Raw genomic sequence first — 22,493 nt, 5'->3', positions numbered from 1 at the left:
GACCAACACATTTTGACACTTGAGCACTTCGCGATAATTTTGAACAGGATGTACTTCAGCCACCACGCGAAAGTATCAAGAAGTAAGAATGTCTCTTTTTTGCTCTTCAAATAGATATTCGAATTTTTGAAGCTCTACTTGTGAATGATAAGAATGTGTCGAAATAGAAACCTTTTAAAATCCTTAATGGCCTCTACACACTAGATAAATTTATGTCCATATTGAAGAGTTGTTCCTACAGAAGCGTAGGGATTTTCATTGAATATGGACATAAATTTCTTTAAGTGTGTAGAAGCAATAAAGCATATTTTTTCGTGGTCTATTTTTTCTTTGCCCTACTGATACAATCAGGAAATCTTAATATCAATATCGCAAATTCCAAATCATTCTAAATAATCCCATTTTAACTTAAAGTGTATTTGTTTTTATGATAATTATTAAAGTGATTTCACTATTTTTTCAGTTGTAAATTACAAGAAAAAATAAGCAGTGTTCAATGTTAAAAAAAATCGAAGAGTACGACACTAGCTGATGAAAGCGACTACATGAAACACGCATGAAACATTCTTGGGGAATGAGAAACTTCCATGGAGAATTCCTGCGAAATTCCGCTAGGGCAGTGACAGTGCCAGATGTCAAAATGGCCGCAGATATTGTGACGGTGGAGGAGTGCAAAATTGTTTTTCCTGCAAAAATCCGTGCTAAAACCTCCCGGAAGTGTGTGAAAAGTGTCCCAAAAGTGCCCAAGAGATGCAGACTCTCCCACTGAGGTATTTTCCCTGCAGGAGCAGTGATAATTAGTGGGAGAATTAGGTGATTTTTGGTGCCTCGGACGCAGCGTTTCGTAACTTTTTTTCTGCTGCTGTGTTCTCTTGATTCACACTCTCCGGATGAGGTGAATCCGCAAGTGGGTGAATGAAGAATAGTTGACCGCAAAACGAATTTTTGTGCCCCTTTTCTGTGCAGGTGAAATTAGTTCTGGTGCATAGAATAGAATTTTAAAGAAAAATAGAAAAAAAATGCTCCGCTTCCTGAGTCGACGACGTCACAGGAATCCCCGTCCTGAGGACTCCACCACCAGAAGTCCACACATCAAATCCCAGCGGATTCCCGTGAATAAAAATCTCATTCAGTGCCGTATCATCTTGCTGGACAACACGGACCTGTCTGTGGATCTCTCGGTGAGGAAAATATCTAAGTAATTTGTTGCTAAAAGCCCAAAACCGTCTGTTATCGCGATGCTCCAAATCTCTCATTTCTTCTCCAACATCCAATACACCTTCTATATTTATTTATTTTTTGCCTTCTAACTCGACTTTTCTGGTGTTGGTGGGTCTTTTTCTTTCTTGTCCACGACTCCGAAACACTTTCAAGTCGCACTTCCCATTCGCGAGTGGTGCAGCGCAAAGACATCCGAAGGCTTCACACATCGTGACTCTCTAATTCGATTTGCTGAAGAGGTTGATTTTTTTTCCTCTCCTTTTCTCGTGTGGCTTGATCTTTTGGAGGTAAATCTCTGCGGAGCCCCACAAGGTCCCAAGCACGATGGATAAATTGCCAGCTGAACCATTTCCCAATAAAAAATGGTTCAGTGACTTGCTTCTGGGTCTTTTTTTCTTGGAAAAAAAGAAACAAGTTTTTTGGCTCGAAAACAAAAGGAATTTCAATACTAAGAAGTTGATTCTTGTTTCTTCCCCAAGCTTGATAAGGAAACTCTTTCTGCATTCTCATAACAATTTTTTTGTTGAACGAAATGCCACAATATTCTGAGACCAAAAAATCACGATAAAGTTAAAGATCTTTAACTTTACTTCAGAATTGAGGTCAATGTTACAATTGTCACGAAATGATAAAAAAAATGTTAAATTGATTTAATAATTTTGCAAAATAGAAATAAAACCGATAGGGTAAGTGTGCCAAATTTCGGCATAGTTGCATGCAAGCGCCAAAGTCTCAAGTTTGAAATGTAATATCTTTAATAGAAATTGATTTTTTATTACTTCTTTTTAAGGAGTGTTGCTTAGAAAGAACCTTTTAGACAGTTTATCGTCTTTATTTACTCCAAAATCATTCTTAATTTTAAAATGAATAAAAATGTAGACATAGCTTTGGTGCCCTATTTCGGCCACCTTCATTCTCATAGTTCCTTGCCCTTCAGGAATTCTTCCAATGCATTTTTCACGTCATCTCGTTTGTCGAAGCTACATTTTTTGTTATTTTTTTTGCATTGTATAATCTCAAGAGTATGTAAAAATTAAAAATTCATGGAAATTCGAGGAACAAAAAAAGTGGCCGAAATTGCAATGGCCGGAATTTGGCACACTTACACTAAATGGCTTAACAGAAAACTGAACATAAATCCAATATCAGACCAAAGCCTTGCAATAGCCTTCTAAACAATAGGCTCTCTAATAGGGTAAGCAAGATCTTAACCACAATCTTGACAATCTTAAAGGATCTATTTGCAATTTTTGGGGGGAGGAGCTTGAGGTGGTCGGGGTGTTTTTCCCTATGGGTGCTGGGTGTTGTTGGGCCTGGGGCGCCATTCCGCGGCCTGTTCTGACGGTTACCTCGTTCCGCCCCTGATTCGTGAAGCACTTTTCCGGACTCCATGAGCTCTCAGATTAATTTAAACTTAATTTAAACTTATACTATATCCTTAATTTTAAGTTTCATTGCACTACTTTAATTTGCATTCCTATATACTATAAGCTAATTTTAATTTTTCTTTGTTTTTTGGGGTGTTGCACCCCCAAGAGGACGCAAACAGCCATTGGCTACGCGCTCCCTCTTTAAATTTCATTTCGTATCCCTGTGCCTTTACGTCAGTCTGAAATCAATCACTTTGAGGCCATTTATACCGCCGCATTGGATTGAGATTGAATTATCCCAAAATCGGTTTTTGGGATAATTCAGTCAAAATCTAATACGACAGTCTAAATGACCTTAATGAAATTGTTTAGATTGCGACCTTAGATTAAGACTTACATATTCGAAATCCGATTTTGGAACAGTTCAATCCCAATTTAATGCGGCGGTGTAAATAGCCTCTTTGTTAAAATGAGATTGTATGTAGTAATATGTAAAAAATGCTTATACAGCCAGTGAAGAAGCATTTCCGCCGTTTGGCTTCGGAGGCTGGTCATCAACGCTGAGACGGCGGCGGACGCATGGTACGGGGGGTTATACGAAGTTGAATAAATTATTATTATTATTATAATTTTTGTAGATTCTAGGCTTTTAAACCCAGATATTAAATTAGACCTGTGACCACTTATATACTCTCTAATTTCACAGCAATGGAAATAAAAATTAAAATGATTTATAGAGCCCTGTAATGTAATACCGCTTTCAGTCTAAAAGTTTAACCCAGTTCCCAAAGTTCCCGTCCTGTTATCCTAAATAAAAAAAGACTTTTCGTGATTTTTGCAAATGTAATGGATAATTTGTCCTTAAAATCCAAGTTCAATTTAAAAAAAATATTCTAAAATTCTTGTCTATTAAGAAATTAGGGAAATTAAGTCACTTGACTATGTAAACCTTTGGTCTCAGTCCCGTATAGCAGAATGTAGGCATGTTTCGTATGCTAGTTCGTCATTCTTATGCCCTAGACACACTTACGACTTAAACCAAGAGACGCCTTAACGTGATTATAATCAAAATAATGATTAGATTACATTTCCATCAGTTTCTGACTAACCCGTCTTTCAGTTTAAGTCGAGAAACGGCTTAGTTAGTGGGACACACTGATGGGAATTTTAGGTAAATGATTATTCTGATTATTATTACGTTAAGCCGTCTCTCGGCTTAAGTCGTAAGTGTGTCTAGGTCATTAACCATAAGATAGATAATTGTTAATGAAATATCTTTAAAGAGTATTCGAAAGAGTAAAATTCGGATTCTGAACAGTAAACAAGTGATTTGGTAAATATGAATAATAATAATTTTTTCGGTAAACTATTAAATTTTTAATTTGAAATTTGTGATATACTGATCGAGACATTGAAAGATCAATGTGCAGTCTCATGCACTGAGAGAAATCCGAAGAAGTTAAAATAGCATTCCGGAAATGTTAATTTTACCCTGCATTATTGATCCGAAATCGGTGTAAATATTGTTTATAATTATATAATTTATGTTTTTTATTATTAATTAATAATATATTTAAAATTATTTTAAAAATTATTTAAAAAATTAAAAAAATAATAATTAATAATATAAAATTATATAATAAATTATGCTTTATAGGTGTATTAGGGCTTAAAGTTACACTTTTTCATGTTAATTTTACACTTAAAAAGGTGTAAAATTAACATTAAAAAATGTTGATATAATTTTACACCTAAAATGTATTAAAGTTACGAAGAAAAAAAGTTAATCGCACCCCCTTTTTTTTCTCAGTGTGCATGCACCTCGATCACCCAATTGTTCCCGAATAAAATATGTGTAATTAGCAATAAATTAGTTGTACTCGAGTCGCAAATAAAGAATATTGTCAAACATTACACCATCATCTGTATTAAATTCTAATAGACAAAAAAACAAGTGAGCAATAAAAAGTTAAATTTGGTTAAAGAAAAATTAAATTTGTCCAGTAAAATATTATATTAACATTCAAAATAAAATCTTTACAAAAATTGGTCTAATATGACTCCGACACACCTTTAAGATCATGAAAATTTTATAGTCAAAATTCACATCCTTTTTTTTTAAAGTTCTGCATAGGTCTATCCTATCCTACTCATTCGCACTCTTAGTCTTCTTTTGAATATCACACCAAACTAAATTTACTTCAGTCCAATTTTGAGTCAGAATTTTGAAAATTTGTCCAATTTTAAAATAAAGGGCTGCGAATTTTAATGTCATGAAAGGAGAATGGTCAAATCCGGTCCCGGAATCGCCACGAACGGGACCTGTGTCATTGGATAGACATTAGTATAGGTAACAACTTTTGTTCTGGGATCAATGTTCTAAACCATGGAGGAACAGTTCTAGAGCATAAAAACTATTTTTTAAAATGATGAAGAATGATCAAAAGTATATGGGCGCTGGTTCATCTTCATACAAATATTAGAGTAGACGCATTTTGAAGATATTGATATAAGGTTGAGAAAAATGCCGGGACCCAGGACGATAAACGCTGGGAGTCCTTGTAAAAAGAGGCCTTTATCCTTCCGAAAAATCATTGTTTTGACAACGAATTACACAAGAATTGCTAAAGTGATCTTGATGAAATTCGGTATAGGGTCACCGTATGACTTAAAGTTTTTGTCCATGCATATCACCCTCTCCCCCCACCCTCCATTCTGATAGCCCCCATACAAAATGGGGGCACTTTACCTTACAACTCCTTTCTAAGAGAAGGTAGAAAGCTGAAATTCGACAAGGGAACAAAGCTTAGGGAAGACTTTTAAACCATGTATAATATCTCCCTCCTCTGTCTCCCTTTCTGGTAGCCCTCATACAAAATGGGGGCACTTTACCTTATAACTCCTTTCTGAGAAAAGATAGGAAGTTGAAATACAGCATGGGAACAAGGCTTGTTGAATATCAGCTTTCTACCTGTTCTTAGAAAGGAGTTGTAAGGTAAAGTGCCCCCATTTTGTATGGGGGCTATCAGAATGGAGGGTGGGGGGAGAGGGTGATATGCATGGACAAAAACTTTAAGTCATACAGTGACCCTATACCGAATTTCATCAAGATCACTTTAGCAGTTCTTGTGTAATTCGTTGTCAAAACAACGATTTTTCGGAAGGATAAAGGCCTCTTTTTACAAGGACTCCCAGCGTTTATCGTCCTGGATCCCGGCAATTTTTCAATCTTATATCAGTACCTACAAAATGCGCCTACTCTCGTTTGTGGCGATTCCGGGACCAGCGCCCATATAGTTTTGACCATTCTCCTTTTACTGATCTAATGGTGTGCCGGATGTATTAGCATACGGCATGATAGGCTTTCGAGTAAAACAAAAGAAAAACACTATTTTACCTTTGCCAAAATTTACATCACGATCACTGCTTTTACTGACTCCAAATTAGAAATAAATCAAGTTGATTTTTTGTGATGTTAAAAAGAAAAAGAAACGTGTGATAAAGGTTCTAAATTTATTACTGATCAAATTTATTTATTACTGACTGTCAAATCTAAATTTTTATTAGTCGTTTATACAGTAAAAATTATTGATTTACCTCCATATTTTTTTACTAGTTATTATTTATATTTTATTATATTTTACATTAAATATTTATTTATTTATACATACGGCCTCGATTTGCTAATTCAGCAAGCACTCTTCATCAATTTTTATTTTATGAAGTATAAAATGTTTGATAAATAATTTGTCATTTTATCCAGAGAAAAGGAAACTAGAGCAGTAGTACAAAGGTGTAGTGTAACTGTACCAAATTTCGGCATAGTTCCATGTAAGCGTCAAAGTTTTAAGGTTGAAATGTAATATTTTTTAGTAAAAAATGATTTTTTGGGTTACTTCTTCTTAAGGAGTGTGGTTTGGAACCTTGTACATAGTTTATCGTCTTTGTTTTCTTTAAAACCATTCTTAATACGTTTTTAAATGAATAAAAATATAGACAAAGTTTTGCATAACGTTTTGGCCATCTTTATTCTAATAGTTCCTTGCCCTTCTGCAATTCTTCTGAAGTCTTTTTCACATCGTTTCGTTCGTCGAAGATGTGGGCGAAATTGCAAGCTGGCCGAAATTTGGTACAGTTCCTCTATTGTGTAGAAATAAATTAAAATTTAGGCCATATTATGTTTTTATGATGTTCGGAACTTACTTTAATTTTATGCAACTGTACCTGGAAGCGGAATTAGACTTCTGTTATCATAACCGCAATTAGAATTAATCGTAATCTAATACGATGGTGTAAATAACCTCAGTGACATGAAATTCTAGTCTAATAACACTTCTGTAAGATAGGGTAATTTGAAATCATGTCTATTTTGGAATTTTGAGATTTTATCACTGATTCAGATGATCAAAGAGAAAAAGAAAATTATGAAGAAGTATTTTTGAATGTAAAGTCTTGTACTTCTTCGTGGTTTCTTTTCTCTCTTTGGCCATCTGAAACAGTGAAAAAATCTAATTCCAAAATGGACATGATTCCAAATTATCTCATCTTACCCTAAGCGAGGATTTTAAATCTTAAATTTAATTGCTAATTTTATCCGTTTTCTTTCTTGTAAAGAATCTCGGCTACCATAAGCTTATCTGGGCTAATTTTTATTAGATTTCAGATCTCTACATTTTGAGATATACATTCTAATTATTTTCTTCACCTCCTTGGGTTTGAAACCTTCCCTAAATTAAACGATATACGATAATAAAGTGTGAAGACAATCAACCTCAATATTAGAGAGTTTTCCCAAGCTCTTCTAACAACTCCTTATTAAGTGTTTTTATAACAACACTCAAAAAAAAAACGCATAACTCTTTTTAGTAATACATAAACAGCTACTGTAATTAAGCAATTATGTGTATAACGAGGAAGATTCTTCACAGCTGTTGGAGTATTGACTGGCATGCGCGAAATATACGAGAAAAGAAGAAAAAATATGTGAACAAAAATACACAGATAAAATATGGTATAAGAAGCAATTGTAAATTATGCAACGGTATTCTTTCGCCATAAATAAAGACATGGGCAAGAAAGTGGTTTGTGTGTGCACAAAAGTCTTCTGGTCAACATTTCCAATTTCACAAAATCAATACAATAATAAAAAGAAATTGGTGAAAATCAAAATACAGCAGAGAAAATGTGCTACTGCAGAAGATCAAAATTGAACATCTTCCGCATCTTCTATTCAATTTTTATTCTTCTTCATAGATTCGTGGTTGCCACAAATCCGCGATAGGGGCAAATGCCCCTTTTTGGATACTTTAGGAAAAATTGATGGTTATTTATCAAAAATCTGTTAATTTTTTGGACAATTTAATTTTCATTTTCATTTCATTTATTTCAAGTACTACTTTTGAGCTAGAGCTCTTGAAAGCAAAAATTTAGACTTGAATAATACTTGAATTCTGGTTAGGGGAAGCTTTGAAGCTTATGTTTCATATCATTCGATTTTTTGCTATGATCTTTAATGAATATGACGCAAAGACCTTTATTAATTAGTCAGATCCATTTAAAACCTTCCTCTAAGGTAGTTTGTTAAAAGTCGGACAGTGTTTAAATCCGGACATACTTAAAATTGGACTATGGAAGGCGGTTTCAGCATACAAATATCTATGAAGTTATGCTTTTTCTTAAGTGTCCGTCTTTACAAATTGTCCCTTATAGGAAAAAATTTGAAACTCCGGACAGCGCGGAATTCCGGACAAACCAATTCAGAAGGTCAGTCTTTGGTAAACAGTGAAGATTTGGTAACTATTGTAGCACAAAGGCTACAGACCTAACACCAGAATATGCTGGAGCTCCCAGAATGAGCCTCCATTGCCCTTCCTCGAGAACTCACGAATCCGGCTTCCTCTTAGCTTCAATGGTAAAGGCTGACTGAGGTAGTCAATTCGTATACATCTTCGGGAGATTTCCTCGGCCCCTCACTACCCCATCTATCTGCGGAGACTAGCAATATAGTGCCCCTAAAGTTAGGCGTTATAGCACCCCTCAGATCACCTCTGACTTACAGTGTGTTCGGACTGTAAGCACTGTCCGAAGTTCTACATTGATTTGTCCGGAATTCAGCGTTTTCCAGGATTTTAAATTTTACCCTATAAGGGAAAATTTGGAAAGACGGACACTTAAAAAAGCAGGGCAACTTCATATTTATTGCTGTGTTGAAGCCGCTTTTCACAGTCCGATTTTCGGTGTGTCCGATTTTCAGCACTGTCCGACTTTTAGTAAATTACCATAAAAGCGTTTTTGGAATTAATTGAAATTGACCAAAAAAATTCCTGAGAGACGAAAATCATTGTTATTATTATTATTACTAGATTATTAAAGTGTGAGCTTCTAAATTGATTTGTCCGGAATTCCAAGTTGTCCGGAATTTAAAATTTTACCCTATAAGGGAAAATTTAGAGAGGCGGAAACTTAAAGAACTGCTCAACTTCGTATTTATTCAAGTGCTGAAGCCATCTACTAGTAGTCCGACTTTCGGTTTATTCGTTTTTCAGCACTGTCCGACTTTTAGCAAATTATCCTAAAAGCGTTTTTGGAAATAATTGAAATCGATTAACAAAATTACAGAGAGACGAAAATCATTGTTATTATTATTACTAGATCATCAAATCTGAGCTTCTAAATTGATTTGTCCGGAATTCCAAGTTGTCCGGAATTTCAAATTTTACCCTATAAGGGAAAATCTAGAAAGGCGGACACTTAAAGATCTGCTCAACTTCATATTTATTCAAGTGTTGAAGCCGCTTTTTAAATAATCCAACTTTCGAAGTGTCCGACTTTTAGGACTGTCCGGTTTTTAGTTATTACCTTCTAAGCGTTTTTTGTAATTAAAATCGACCAAAAAAATTCCTCCAAGCCAAAAATAATCATTTTATTATGCAATTTACGTAAAAACAGTGATTTTAAGTCACTTGGTCAGAAAGAATGATATGGCCAATTAGTGGGCATTTGACTCTACATGCTGCATAACCAGCTGCCAAAGTTTGCCCATCATTGGAAAACTAGGCAAAAGAGAGAGGCAAATGACTTGAAAATTTGTCATAAATTGTACGTGTTTGCTTGGTGAGAGCAATTCTGTTGTAGATAGAGGCCCTTAAAAAGTCAATTCAGAAACTTCATTTTTCACTCAACTATGCTTTTATTATTTGATGATAAATAGACGAGAGGGAGACACAAGAATACAAAAAAAAAGTTTATTGTACTAAATAGAATTAATTATGCTTCCCACCATTTTTCTATAATGCATAATTCTTTTTTTTACTTGTATAATGGTGTATATGTGGTGTAAAATTATTTGAATGCACATCGCCAGTCAAAGAATAGTTGTAGAGGTTTAAGAGAGAGAAAAAAAAGTGCTAGAGTACAATAAAACATGAATAATTTAGTGATATTCGCACGCATCCATTTTCAACGTCAATTCTTGTTTGCTGAAAAGCAATAAAAGTCAGCAATTTCCTACGCAAAACCATCAAGAACCCCCAATGGAAAAGTGGTCAGAAAGAGCAGCCGGTGGTCTGAAGAGAGGTGGGAATATTTGAAATTCCACGTGAAGAACATTCTTATCAGTTCTCTTAATTGATTTTCAAGCTGAATCAGACATTTTTTTTCCACTGAGGTAGAAAAAAATCAACCGAGAGTGCTACAATATACTTCGGACTCTTTTTTTTCATGGAAAAACTTTATAAAATACACGTAAGAATGAGGGAAATGATATTGATGGTTGAATCAGCAAGTGTAGAAAGCGTCAAAATGATCCAACTTGGAAATGAATGTGTGACCATTTAAAATTCTAATGACAAAATTTACAATTCAACTTAACTTACGAGTGCGAATGTTTTTAATTAATGCATCTTTTATTTATTGGGCTTCTTCTGAAGTGAATTATTGGATTATCTCAATTTCTTGTAAAAGTGCAATGGGAAGTTTGCCAAGATTTCTGCTGCTTAATCATTTTGAGGAATAATATTGAAGAGGAGAAAGTTAGGAACTTTGTATTCTGTGCATATTTCAATGCGACTGATTGCAATAAATGCCATCAAAATTAAAATTTACATGAGAAGACATTCTTATTTTTTGTTTTGTTACATATGTCGAAAGATTGATGGAAAATTTTACGCATTATTTTTTATAATTTTCACTGTTCCTATCTGCCATAAAATATCTCATAATATCTGATATTCCATTTAAGTTTGAAATTTTATTCAATTTTATCAAACTTTTTAAGAACTTGAATTTGATATTGAGATAAAATTTAGAACAGTTGCCAGCACCCACTCATGAGAAAAGCAGGGTCCTCTCGCGGAGATAAAGGTAATGAACTTTACTAAATTCTCGATTAGGGGCAAGTGGGTCACCTATTTGAATTGGGAAAGCTTTAAAATTGATATATTTTCTCTCGTTTTTAAATAGAACTTAGCCTTATCATCATACAATTCACCTTCACAATTGCTTTGTGGAGCTAAATTATCTGATAATAAGGTTCAGTTCCATTCGAAAATAGGATGAAAAAGCTCAATTTCAAAAGTATTCCATTTCAAAGATGCTCCACTTCCCCCTAATCGCCAAAATTTATAACACTTTTCTCCGCGCGAGGGCACTGCTTTTTTCCATGAGTGACGCTGACAACTGTTCTCAATTATATTATAAATTGAGAGCAAATTAAATAAATTATATACAAGGCAAATATCACTTCAAGTCAAATGTACAAATCACCATTAACGTGAATCAACACAATATTCAATGAATATTTTATAATATCACCCAAAAAACGAAGACACATTGTTCGTACCTCACTAAAGCTAAATAAGACTAAAGTAAACACGAAGTTCTGTCATATTTCTCGTAAGCAATTGCTAACACTGAATTTTCAACAAAACAATTTTAACTCAAATCAGATTCAAAATTCAACGAATTTAGTATTAAAATCTTCCAAAAAGAACAAATATGTAGATGAAATTCATTATTTATCAAATATTGGAATAAAAATCCATAATTTTAATCAATTAATTTTTAGTGTCCAATTTTACCCGCAAAGTGTCCAAAATTAGAAGCTGTCCAAAATTATGAGCACTTCCCTTATTTACAGGGTGGCTGAAAAAAATACATCGAACTAAAGCGCTATATCCTTTTTTTACTTTTTTGAAATAAAGACAAAATGGTAGTACATACATCAAAATTTTAGAATATTATCGGTTTTATTCAATATGATCTACTTTTGACTGAACTATGATCTTATGACTGAACTATGATCTGATGTCAACCTTCTGAATGTCCTGCTATTAACGAGGAAGGGCTGTCTTCAGATTATCGATACTTTGCTACTTTTTAGTCTTAACCTTGACCAAAAAATGCCTTTTTTGAAGAAGTTAAATGATTTTGCATCCAAGAATCGTAGAGATCATTGTGCTCGATAAATGAAGTGCGAAATGTTGTTTTTAGCCAAATATTGTTTGGCGCGTGATTTCTGCGACGTTGTCGAGTCTTTTTCGAACTTCCACTTCTTACTAAAATTTTTGTTTGTTCACAACTCCAACACTCCTTCCAGTATAATTTCCAGTAACTAACTATTGCTCAATTGAAAATTTTTCTTATCAGAAAAAATGACATTCTGGAACTGATCATGAACGTGCAAGCGAATTTACTTCTTCGTTGATAGATCATAACTTTTTTTTGAGGATCGATGAAATCTCGTCCTTTTCAGGATTTTTAAGGCTTCATATAGAGGTTCTTTAACAATATTTATTTCATGGTTATTTGCGATCTATGCATCTCACAGATCGTTTATCTGCAGATGTGACGCAGATTTCGTTCAATTTGTTTCTTCACTTTAAGGATGATGACTAGCGATGAAACATTTTTTTAGAGCTCCACCAAAACTTTTTAAAATGCGACTAGTATCCCTGTACCAAGTTATGTTTCGAAAAACGAAAAGTTTAATTACATTCAGGGTTTTGAAGAGCCCTCACGATAGTTACTTTCGTGTTTCCTGCTAAATATAGTGACATTAAATTGTCACGTTTGAGTTCTATTACGGTTTTTAAAAAAAAATGACAAAATATTATCGAAACTGCTTTTGTAGGCTTGTAGTCAATAAAATGAACTACCACTATGCAAAATATGTAACTATTGTCACCAGCGGTTTAACAGCTATGCGCTCTGAAACTTGTTGCATTTTTTCTGCCATCCTGTACAGTTCGAATCCCGTCTAGATTCGTGTGCTATAAAGCTGCACAAAATTCCGTGAAATATTTCTTATTTTGTGAAGTAAATAAAGTCTTTTTTCAGTTAAACTCCATGGCAAATGTTTTTATTAAATTACTTGCAGTGTCCGATGTTTCGCGCACATTGGCCGATATTACAAGCTATCCGAAAAAATCATCAAAATGACTGTTATCATTATGGTGAAACTGATACTCTCGTTCTATACTACCTTATTTATTTGCTTTTGCATTGTTTTTTTTTATAGTTTAAAACATTGATGTGCATATTTTTTAAATAAAAAATATTATAAAGCTTTTGTGAAAGAGCTGAGTAATCTTTATATAAGATCACAAAACAAGATTGCATTCTCTTTATGAACAGAAAATAAAAAGACCCTCCGACATTTATTGATTGAGACACCGTGTCATTCCATTGAGATATTAATTCCTTTATAGAGATTTTCTTGTCTCAAAGCATTTCCTTTCTCTGTTGATTCTTTTGCAGAAAAAAGCCATGGGGATTGATTTATACGAGCAAGTGTTTTATTCGCTGGATCTCATCGAGAAGGATTACTTTGGACTCCAGTATACTGATGCGAATAATGTCAAGCATTGGTTGGATCCCACGAAGGCTGTCAAGAAACAAGTTAAAAGTGCGTAGGAATCTATCCGTGTCACCTTCATTTTTTTTTTGTTCAGGCTCAATCCAATGAAAATTTATTGACAATACACGTGATTATGTTTTCCTTTTTGTGTCTCTGCAGTTGGTTCACCGTACACATTGCGACTGAAAGTGAAATTCTACTCATCGGAGCCGAATGCGCTGCGTGAGGAATTGACCAGGTATCAATTCTTCCTGCAGCTCAAGCAGGACATCCTCGATGGACGCCTCGAGTGTGACACTCCGAAAGCAATCGAACTCTCAGCTCTCGCTCTTCAATGTAGGTCAAAAAATCTTTTTTTTAATTTTTTTCCCTTGTCCTTTGAAAATTTACGAGGGTGATTCCCAGAAGAATTTCCGATAGTGACAATTTTCGTGTTTCTCTTTTTTTTCGGGTGGCCAGGGAGATCTTTCCAAATTGAATATTGATACGGATTGAGTGTCATACCGAGTCAATGTCACGTTTACTATCTTATCACTATTATTTACTCACACTGCTTGCTAAATTCAATATTGTCAGTGATTTTTTCGTTTATTCGTTTATTGAAAAATCAAGATACGGCGGCTAATCAAGTGCATAAAACACCTAAGCTGTCAATTTATTTTTCAGATAGCACAAACATGCTTCTATTTGCTAATTTTTTCACTGTTAACCATGGTCAAACATTTTTAAAAGAGAGAAAATTCATGACCTCGAGGTAATTTATGCATTATCTGCGATTCCGCAAAATTGTTTTCAGCGCAAAAAAACAAAATAGAGACCTGACCTATATCGCGCTGGTCTACTTCTCCCGCAATTTTTTGCATAATAATAGATTTTTTTAAAGTGTTTTTTAACTACCTTATTTATTATCTTTAATGGCATGGGTTAAATGTAGATCGAGTAAGTCTCTAAACCCACTCAGAAATGTTTATTAATGGGACTCTTAAGAGCAGGCAATGGGAAAGTATGAGGAAAACTTCTAAAGATCCCATTCTATCGTAAAACTTTTAGTATTTTTTACTTTCATTTTTTTTCCATTTTACACTTGCAAATTTTTCCGCCCATTAGCAACAGACAAAAGCTGCGAATAAATCACTGAATTTCATTTAGAAGTCTTCATTATGAATAGTGATTTATTCCACAAATTCTACTTTAATAAACACTTGTGTTAATAAATGAAGTTTCTGGGACATTGCGGTTTTATGTGATCAATAATAGAGGGCGCTGAGGAACCGATTAGTCGTTAATTTGAACTGAAATACTAAGAAGACGGAACTTAAGCAATTAAGAAATGCTCATCAAGTCTCATGAATTGCAGTTTAATGGTATTATGCAAATAATTCTGTATTCAACACATTTTAATGAATTTGACCCATTTAATTTAATAGCTAGTCCAGTACATCAAATTTCCTGAAAAGAGCCATTGGTCAAATCCATAAGGAAAACAGAAAAAATGAGTTGTCCGAAGCTTAAGTCTTCCGAAGGTAGCGCGTTTTCCCTTGGTGCAGATTCAATGTATTTTATCCGTGCAATTCGTTAGAGCAAGTAATTATAATTTGATTTTCCAGTCAACACCTACAAGAAGTGTATCTTTTACAGCTAATTAAACTTCTGAGGTAGGGGAAAATGGGGCACTACCGAACACTGATATTTATTTCTAACCTCCTTGGACCATAACTGCCATTTCTTCAGTGGACAACCACCCCATTAGTATCTATGAAATCATACAGGTCTCATACACTGAAATCTAATATCTAAATAAAAAATTGCAGTGTTCGGTGCTACCCCGTGTTATGTGGTGTCCCTCCAATTTTCTCTATTCTCATTCTAGAATGCCGTATTTGAAGAGATTTTGATTACTGAAAATTTTACAGTAACAGTAACAGTTAACCGACTTCTATTCAGGTGAAAACATGTATTTTCTGCTGAAGTTTGTTAACTGGGAAACAGTTCCATTTCCATATATTTGGTGAACAGTTTTTGTTCGATAACTGCTGACTGCTCAGCATATTTTTGCTGATCAACTCAGCAAAAATGTGATGAAAACACTGATTATTTCAGCTAACTATGCTCGCTGGAAAGTAATTTTACGCATCTTGAGAGTGATATATCGGTGACATATCAAACGATTAATTAAATTATGATATGTAACGGCCTCTACACACTAGAAAAAATCATGTCCATATTGAAGAGATATTCCTAGAGATTTTTTCGCTCTCTCTCTACTTCCGACTGGTCGTGAACTTTAATTTTTCCATCACCTATATATAAAAGGGAGAAAGTAAAACCTTCTAACCCCTAACAATCACTCTCAATTGCCTCACGATCGAAAGGAAGGCGTGATTAGTTTCTAGCTCTTGTATTGATCTACTATGTTTTACTTTATTTTCCTAGAACCACTTCATAAGCAGGATCTTAATCCTAATCTTAATCTTTATAGGTCGAGGAATAGGAGGTTCTATTGCACAAGATTACCCTGGGTGTAAACTGGGGTGCATCTTTCAGAAATCGCCTAGAAATAATTTTGGCAAATTTCCAGAGTTTTAGCTTCTAACAAAGCTTTAAAAATTCTCGAATGACATGGTTCACTCTGTTATTTGCAACTGTATATTGCGTTGCTCGTAAGCATTATTAGTCTAAAGGCGAAAAATTTTTTCTTGCGGCAAATCGCAACAATATCTTGTAATATATTTTTTTTAATTCCCAAAAATTATCTTCTTTCTGGCCATGTCGAGGTTACAGCTTTGGGCTTCCTTTGGAAAATATGGCTCGAGAATTAACTTTAGACCACAATATAAAAATTGAAAAAATATAAAAAAATCAATTAGGGTTAAAATTTGATATCTGAATAGTTACACTCAGAAAAATAAATGAGTAAAACTTACTCGAATCGATGTTAAATTAACTCTTTTTCGTTGTGATTTTCGATTAACTATATTTTAGTGTTAATTTTACTTCTATTTGGGTGTACTATTCAGAAAAGTTGTTTCAACTTTTTTGTTTTAAAATTTACATGACAAAAGAGTGTAAATAACTCTTTTTAAGAGCAAAAATTACTCGTTTAAAGAGTTAAAATAACTTGTATTAAGAGTTAAAATAACTCGTATTAAGAGTTAAATATGTAATTCTTTTTTAGAATTAAAAATAACTCTTTTTCAAATCTCAAAATTCATAGGTTTTGAAATTTTATGTTTTTTATGTTATCAATTCCTTTATTAATTTTTTTCTTGATCTCAAATTCCCCATATTCAGAGATATCACATAATGATACACTGCACATGTCTTCTTGAAGACACTGTTAAGGCATATTTCTAATTAATGTTTCATATGAACTTTATCAGACGAAAATCTTCTTGACTGAAGTATATTCTCAAAACGAAAACATTTAAGCATATACTTCAGTCGAGATGAAATTTTACATCGAAAAAAAAATGACAATTACATTGATATTCGACGAGATAATTCAACTCGCACGTACAGTTGTTTTAAATTTAACTTACTAAAATTTACAACAAAAAAGAGTAATAATTAATGGTAATGAAAAATAAATACAATACAATACAATACAATACAATACATCGATATTCTTAGAGTTAATTCAACTCCGCGACGGAGTTGTTTTAACTCTAAAGTTTTTTTTTCTTAGTGTAGGAAAAATTTCAGTAGTTTTTTGCAAGTTTTGCAATACTTTTGATGGAGAATTAAAAAAAAAAATTATTTTATTTAAATGAAGTCTTAGGCTAGACGGAAAATAAATGGTTTCACCAACTAAATTCCTTGATTTTCGATACCTCAAAATTTCAACTATCTAAGCTCCAAAAATAGCTTATTTCTCAAGCGATTCGGACAAATTAGGATTTGTTCGAAAGGTCTTTGAAACCCTAACAAGCCTGAATCGGTTTCAAATGGTTAAGAACTGTTTATGAACGGATAAGCATAATGTCCTAAAAATGATTCCAAATTACCCCATCTTATCCTGAGCATCAAAAGAATTCCTAAAAAATAATTTTCATTAAAATGATTTAAAACTTTTCAGCTGAATTGGGTGACTTTGACGATGCCGTCCATACACCGGCCACAGTGTCGGAATTTCGTTTTGTGCCCAATCAGACTGAAGAGATGGAGATTGCGATTCTGGAGGAGTACAAGACGTGCGTAGGCCTTACACCGGCTCAGGCTGAGATGAATTATTTGAATCGGGCCAAGAGTCTCGAGATGTACGGCGTGGATATGCACACGGTGCTGGGAAAGGATGGCTGTGAGTACCATTTGGGTCTCACGCCAACGGGAATTCTGGTATTTGAGGGTGCCCAGAAGATTGGGTTGTTTTTCTGGCCTAAAATCGGCAAGTTGGACTTCAAGAAGAAGAAACTGACGCTGGTGGTGGTGGAGGATGATGATGAAGGCAAGGAGCAGGAGCATACTTTTGTATTCCGACTGTACAATGAGAAGGCATGCAAGCATCTGTGGAAGTGCGCAATTGAGCATCATGCCTTCTTCAGGCTGAGAACGCCAGTCAAGGGACCCTCAGCCAGGCAGAATTTCTTCCGGATGGGCTCGAGATTCAGGTACTCGGGCAAGACAGAATTCCAGACGGCCCATCAGAGCCGTGCCCGGAGAACTGTTCAGTTTGAACGGCGTCCTTCTCAGCGCTTCGCCAGGCGTCAATCTCACGTGTTGCGGGAACGACAGAAGTCCACAGCACAGCCCCAGACGCCATCGGAGCAGCCCCAAGTGTCCACGGAGGAGACAAATACGTCTGTCTCGGTGACTCCTTCCCCATCGATTCAGACTGTGATACAGAATTATGCGCCCACGAGTCTCGACAGTGCTCTGCTCAATGGAATTGTTTCCCTGGGCAGAAGCTCGACAAAATCCTCAGCTTCTTCGGCCGATGACACAGAAAAGGTCAAAGGGGCTGCATCGGGTGGGTCCTTTGGGAAGGGGGGAATTGAATCTGGCAAGGATGAGGGATACAACAAAATTGCAACGCATCACAGTTCCTTCGGGAAGGCTTCCATCAGTTCGGCGTTCAGTGTTAAGAGTGGAGCATCTTCTGAGAGGGATAGTCACATTGATAATCTTCTGAAGACGATAGCCAAGGATACGTCGGCAGCTATGCACGCTCAGGAATCCCTCAATGATGCCAACAGCATCCGTGTGACCATCAACAAAACTTCCGATCTCGAGAGCAACACTGACACACTTAAGAAGTTGGCTTCGGGGACGGAGAAGCCAAACAATCAGACGAAAGTGACGAGTATGGCTGGACCATTGCCTCCCTCGCAGATCAAGTGCAACATTCTCAAAGGTAAGTTCTTGTTGGAACCATTGAACAATTTTTTATTGGCCCCAAAAAGGAATTTTTAAGTAGATTTGATTTTTGATGATTCGCAGAGTTTGCATATCACATTACTATTTATATCTCGGCGGTTTATGGGCCGATTTTTTTTTGTTTTGGGGGCGAATGGATCGTTCACAGTATAATTATTCATAACTTATTAAAAATTCACCGGTCGAATTGATTTCATTGCATAATGTGCTCGAATTTTAACTCAATATCGACTTTGAGTAATTTTAAGAAATAATTGCCACTTTTCCATGATTCTCTTCATCGTGAAAGTCAGGTGAAGAAGCACATTATTTTGTTCACTTTCGTCTTCAATTGATTATCATGTGAATTTTTGAATATTAAATGAATTGCACAAGAATTGAAGCTCTTTTGCAAGAATAGTCACTTGATCTTTGATCATTGTAATTCTTTCGTCATTGAGGGAGTAACGTCTTGGTTAGTTTTTTGCTTTTCTCTTTCGTCTTTTTCGCTTTTGTTACGGAACATTTTTTTTGGATGATAAAGATGGCTCATACAGTCTTAGAAGGAATTTTCTATCGTTTTTTACACAGAAGATTGGTTAAGAATGCTAAGACGGCGGTGGCCGCTACGACAATTTTTCTTTCAAGAGCTTTATGTCAAAAGCAGTACAACAAAAACATAGTTGAAAGTTTAATTGAATGAAAAGCTCTTTGGAACAAGGATGTAGGGGAGACTGGGGCAAAAGTCAGTCTCCCTAGTTTCTGTAAGCCAAATATTCCAAAAATAGGGTTCAAAATTTCATTATTTTATATTTTACATAATCCTTCCTCGAACCCCTTGAAAATTTGTAAGTTTAAGTGGGTTCATAAAAGTTATCTATAATAAAAATTGACAAAAAACAAACGAGCAGTAAAAAAATTCAAAATGATCAGTAAAAAATTAAAAATGAGCAGAAAAATATCTAATTATGGTCAGTAAAAAACCTAAATCTTTACAAAAAGGGGTCTAATTTATATATTTAGCATCTAAAATTGTTGCAAATAGAATGAAAAGCCCTTTATTTTCCCTTTTCCAAAATTTGGACGATAATATCACTATTTCAATTTTTTTGTTACTGCTCAATTTTAACTTTTTACTGCTCATTTATACAATGCCTGCATTGGTACAATTTTATCACTTGTACACCTTGTACCCAAACGCTACTTTTTGTTCCAAAATTTTATTTTATGAACTACGTAAAAAGGAATTCAATATAATGACTTCCGGATGTTATTAATGCATTTTGCATGAACACTTCCGGAATTTTTTCACTTATAACCTAAATAATGATGAGTAAAATACGATACGACCTAAATAATGGTGAGTTCCAACTTTTGGAGAATTTCCAATTGCAACTCCTGTAGTTTTGGCACGATTTAGTGTTGATCCTTATTAGTCGCACGATTTAGTGATTTAGTGATTTTGGAAGATCATGCACTTACTTTTGACCAAAATCGGATGTTTTTATTAAGCAAGGGCATTGAATCTAACGAATTAGACAAACTACTTATCTTCTATTATTGTTTCATCGCATGGGAATAGCTCAGTGTGATTAAAACTTTTTCCACTGCATATTGTTTATTTTAGATCTATTTGTCATCACCTGCCACCAATTGATTCAGAAAAGTGTCTTAATCGCAGTATCTCAGTAGAGAAATGGCTATATTCCCTAAATTCTTACGGTTCCTTTCGGTGAAAAAATGTGGCACCCATGTATCGCGCTTTTAAACGTATCAATTGACCGATCTTAATTAAATACGGGCCAAAGTCGATAATGACTTGAGCTTTGAATAAATATTTTTAGATTTTCCCTCTGACTGGTCCATCCAATAGCTTCCATACAAACTAATTATATTTTAAGGCCATCGAACATTATAGGCAGGGCTTTATTAAAATATTTTGACTGTGAACTTATTCAAAATTTTTGAATAACGGTATCTCTTAAGATCCTGCGATCTTCAGAGACTTTAACTCTTTTTCCCATAAGAGAATTTCTGCATTGGAGACATACCCCCACATACAATCATTTTTTTGTGAATTTGAAAGACGTTCTAGGGTTTATTAGGAAATTCTGGAAAATTGCAGGGAAAATGAAGAGATAAAGATATGATTTCTTCAATGAAAATTTTTCCTGAGCGCTCCTTTACAAATTGTTCTCGGAAATGACCAACTTAAGATAAACCGTTATTGTATAAAAGGAGCGTTGTAAAAACATTCGTCACATTTCTTAAGAATTTGTTTTATGCTTTAATACTTTACTCCCGTCAAATAATTTCGTCAGATATCTTTAAGATTTCTGCAGAAAATATCTACACCTACACCAAATTCGTCAGAAATTTTTGCAGATTTTCTGACGAATCCTCGTGCATACTCTGACGAATTTCTGTAGATATTTTGCCGATTTTCTGTAGATTTTTTTTCTACATTCCAGACTTTCCAGACAGCTGTGTCAGAAAAGATAAAATATTTTTCACTGAAGTTTGCAAAATTCAATAGAGTTATTCTTGGTGATATCACAGTGTTTATATAAAATAAAGAATTCTGCGACGTCGTGTTATAAGTAGAGAATAGTGATGTGTTTTTAGTTACTTAAAACGTTTAATCGGTAATGCTTGATAAGCAGAGCATACCATTTTCTTTGTAACTTCTACAGTCTCTTGATAAATCAACAATATTTTTGTTGAGATAATGGAGACTATGCAGATTTCCTATGCAAAAATTCTGCCGAGAATCTGCAGATTTTCGGAAGAATTTCTCGCGAAAATCTACAGAATTTCTCTAAATGTACTAGAATATACCGTTACAATGCAAAAAACTTCCGAGTAAAATCGGCAGGTAGAGCAATGATTTGACGGGCTTACATACTTTTGAGGTTAGTCCCGGAACAAAAGTAGTTACTTTTGCCAATACCTATTCGATGGTATAGGTTACATTCGTGGCAAAAGGTTGGACCATTTTGCCCATTGTCCTTTATGGGTTTATCCAACACAATCGTCGAATTGATTTGTCTGATTTTCGGGGTTCCGTTCATCCGTTCATCCGTTCATTTACGATAAATTGATCTCTAAATGACTTTACTTATAGCTTATTACTTTGGCTTTACTTGTAGCTAAAAATTATTAATTGATTACCTTGGTTTTTCGATATAATAATTTTTAAATCTGGAGAACAGAATATTCTCTATCTTTCCCAGTCTCCCCTATTTTATTATCCACTTCAAATTGCTCACGAAAAATACACTAAAAACGTATTTCTCAAGATTGTTTGTCAATTTCCCACATAAAAATCGCTGTAATGCCTTCCGGGCTTCTTGCAGACAATAATCCATGGGATTTTGGTGTCTCTATTGCAGCTCGCAATGAGGAAGATTCAGCTGTTTCGACACCAACGAAAATGACCAATCAACTGTTTGTTCAGCCACTTCCTCCCACTTCCGATGGGCCATCGTCCCTTGAAGCTGCAACATTTGTCTCCGTGGTGAGTATTACCAATCTGAAAATTGTTGCATTTTTTTCTCTCTCTCTGTCAAAAATCACACAGCACTGTGGCTTTTTGTGTTATCGCTATAAATTATTTTATGTGAAAATTCTCATCCGCCTTATTTGTTACTTTGTCCTGCCTCCTCACCACATTCCCTCGCTTTCCGTGTACGTGT

At 34.7% G+C, this 22,493-nt stretch overlaps 1 protein-coding gene across 1 annotated transcript in view; it reads left to right on the top strand.

Moving 5' to 3' along the window:
• Positions 1-614: 614 nt before the first annotated feature.
• The window catches only part of LOC129799134 (band 4.1-like protein 5), a 29,152-nt gene continuing 7,273 nt past the window's right edge, over positions 615-22,493 (top strand). The window contains exons 1-5 of the mRNA XM_055842797.1: positions 615-1,181; positions 13,347-13,494; positions 13,606-13,782; positions 17,522-18,796; positions 22,191-22,315. Coding sequence (XP_055698772.1) covers positions 1,020-1,181; positions 13,347-13,494; positions 13,606-13,782; positions 17,522-18,796; positions 22,191-22,315 — 1,887 coding nt within the window. The 5' untranslated portion in view covers positions 615-1,019. The remainder of the gene's footprint in view (positions 1,182-13,346; positions 13,495-13,605; positions 13,783-17,521; positions 18,797-22,190; positions 22,316-22,493) is intronic.

The sequence above is a fragment of the Phlebotomus papatasi genome, chromosome 1, assembly GCF_024763615.1.
Source record: "Phlebotomus papatasi isolate M1 chromosome 1, Ppap_2.1, whole genome shotgun sequence".
NCBI classification, from domain to species: Eukaryota; Metazoa; Arthropoda; class Insecta; order Diptera; family Psychodidae; genus Phlebotomus; species Phlebotomus papatasi.
Note: the sequence above shows the minus strand (reverse complement) of the source record. Positions and strands in the feature narration are given on the sequence as shown.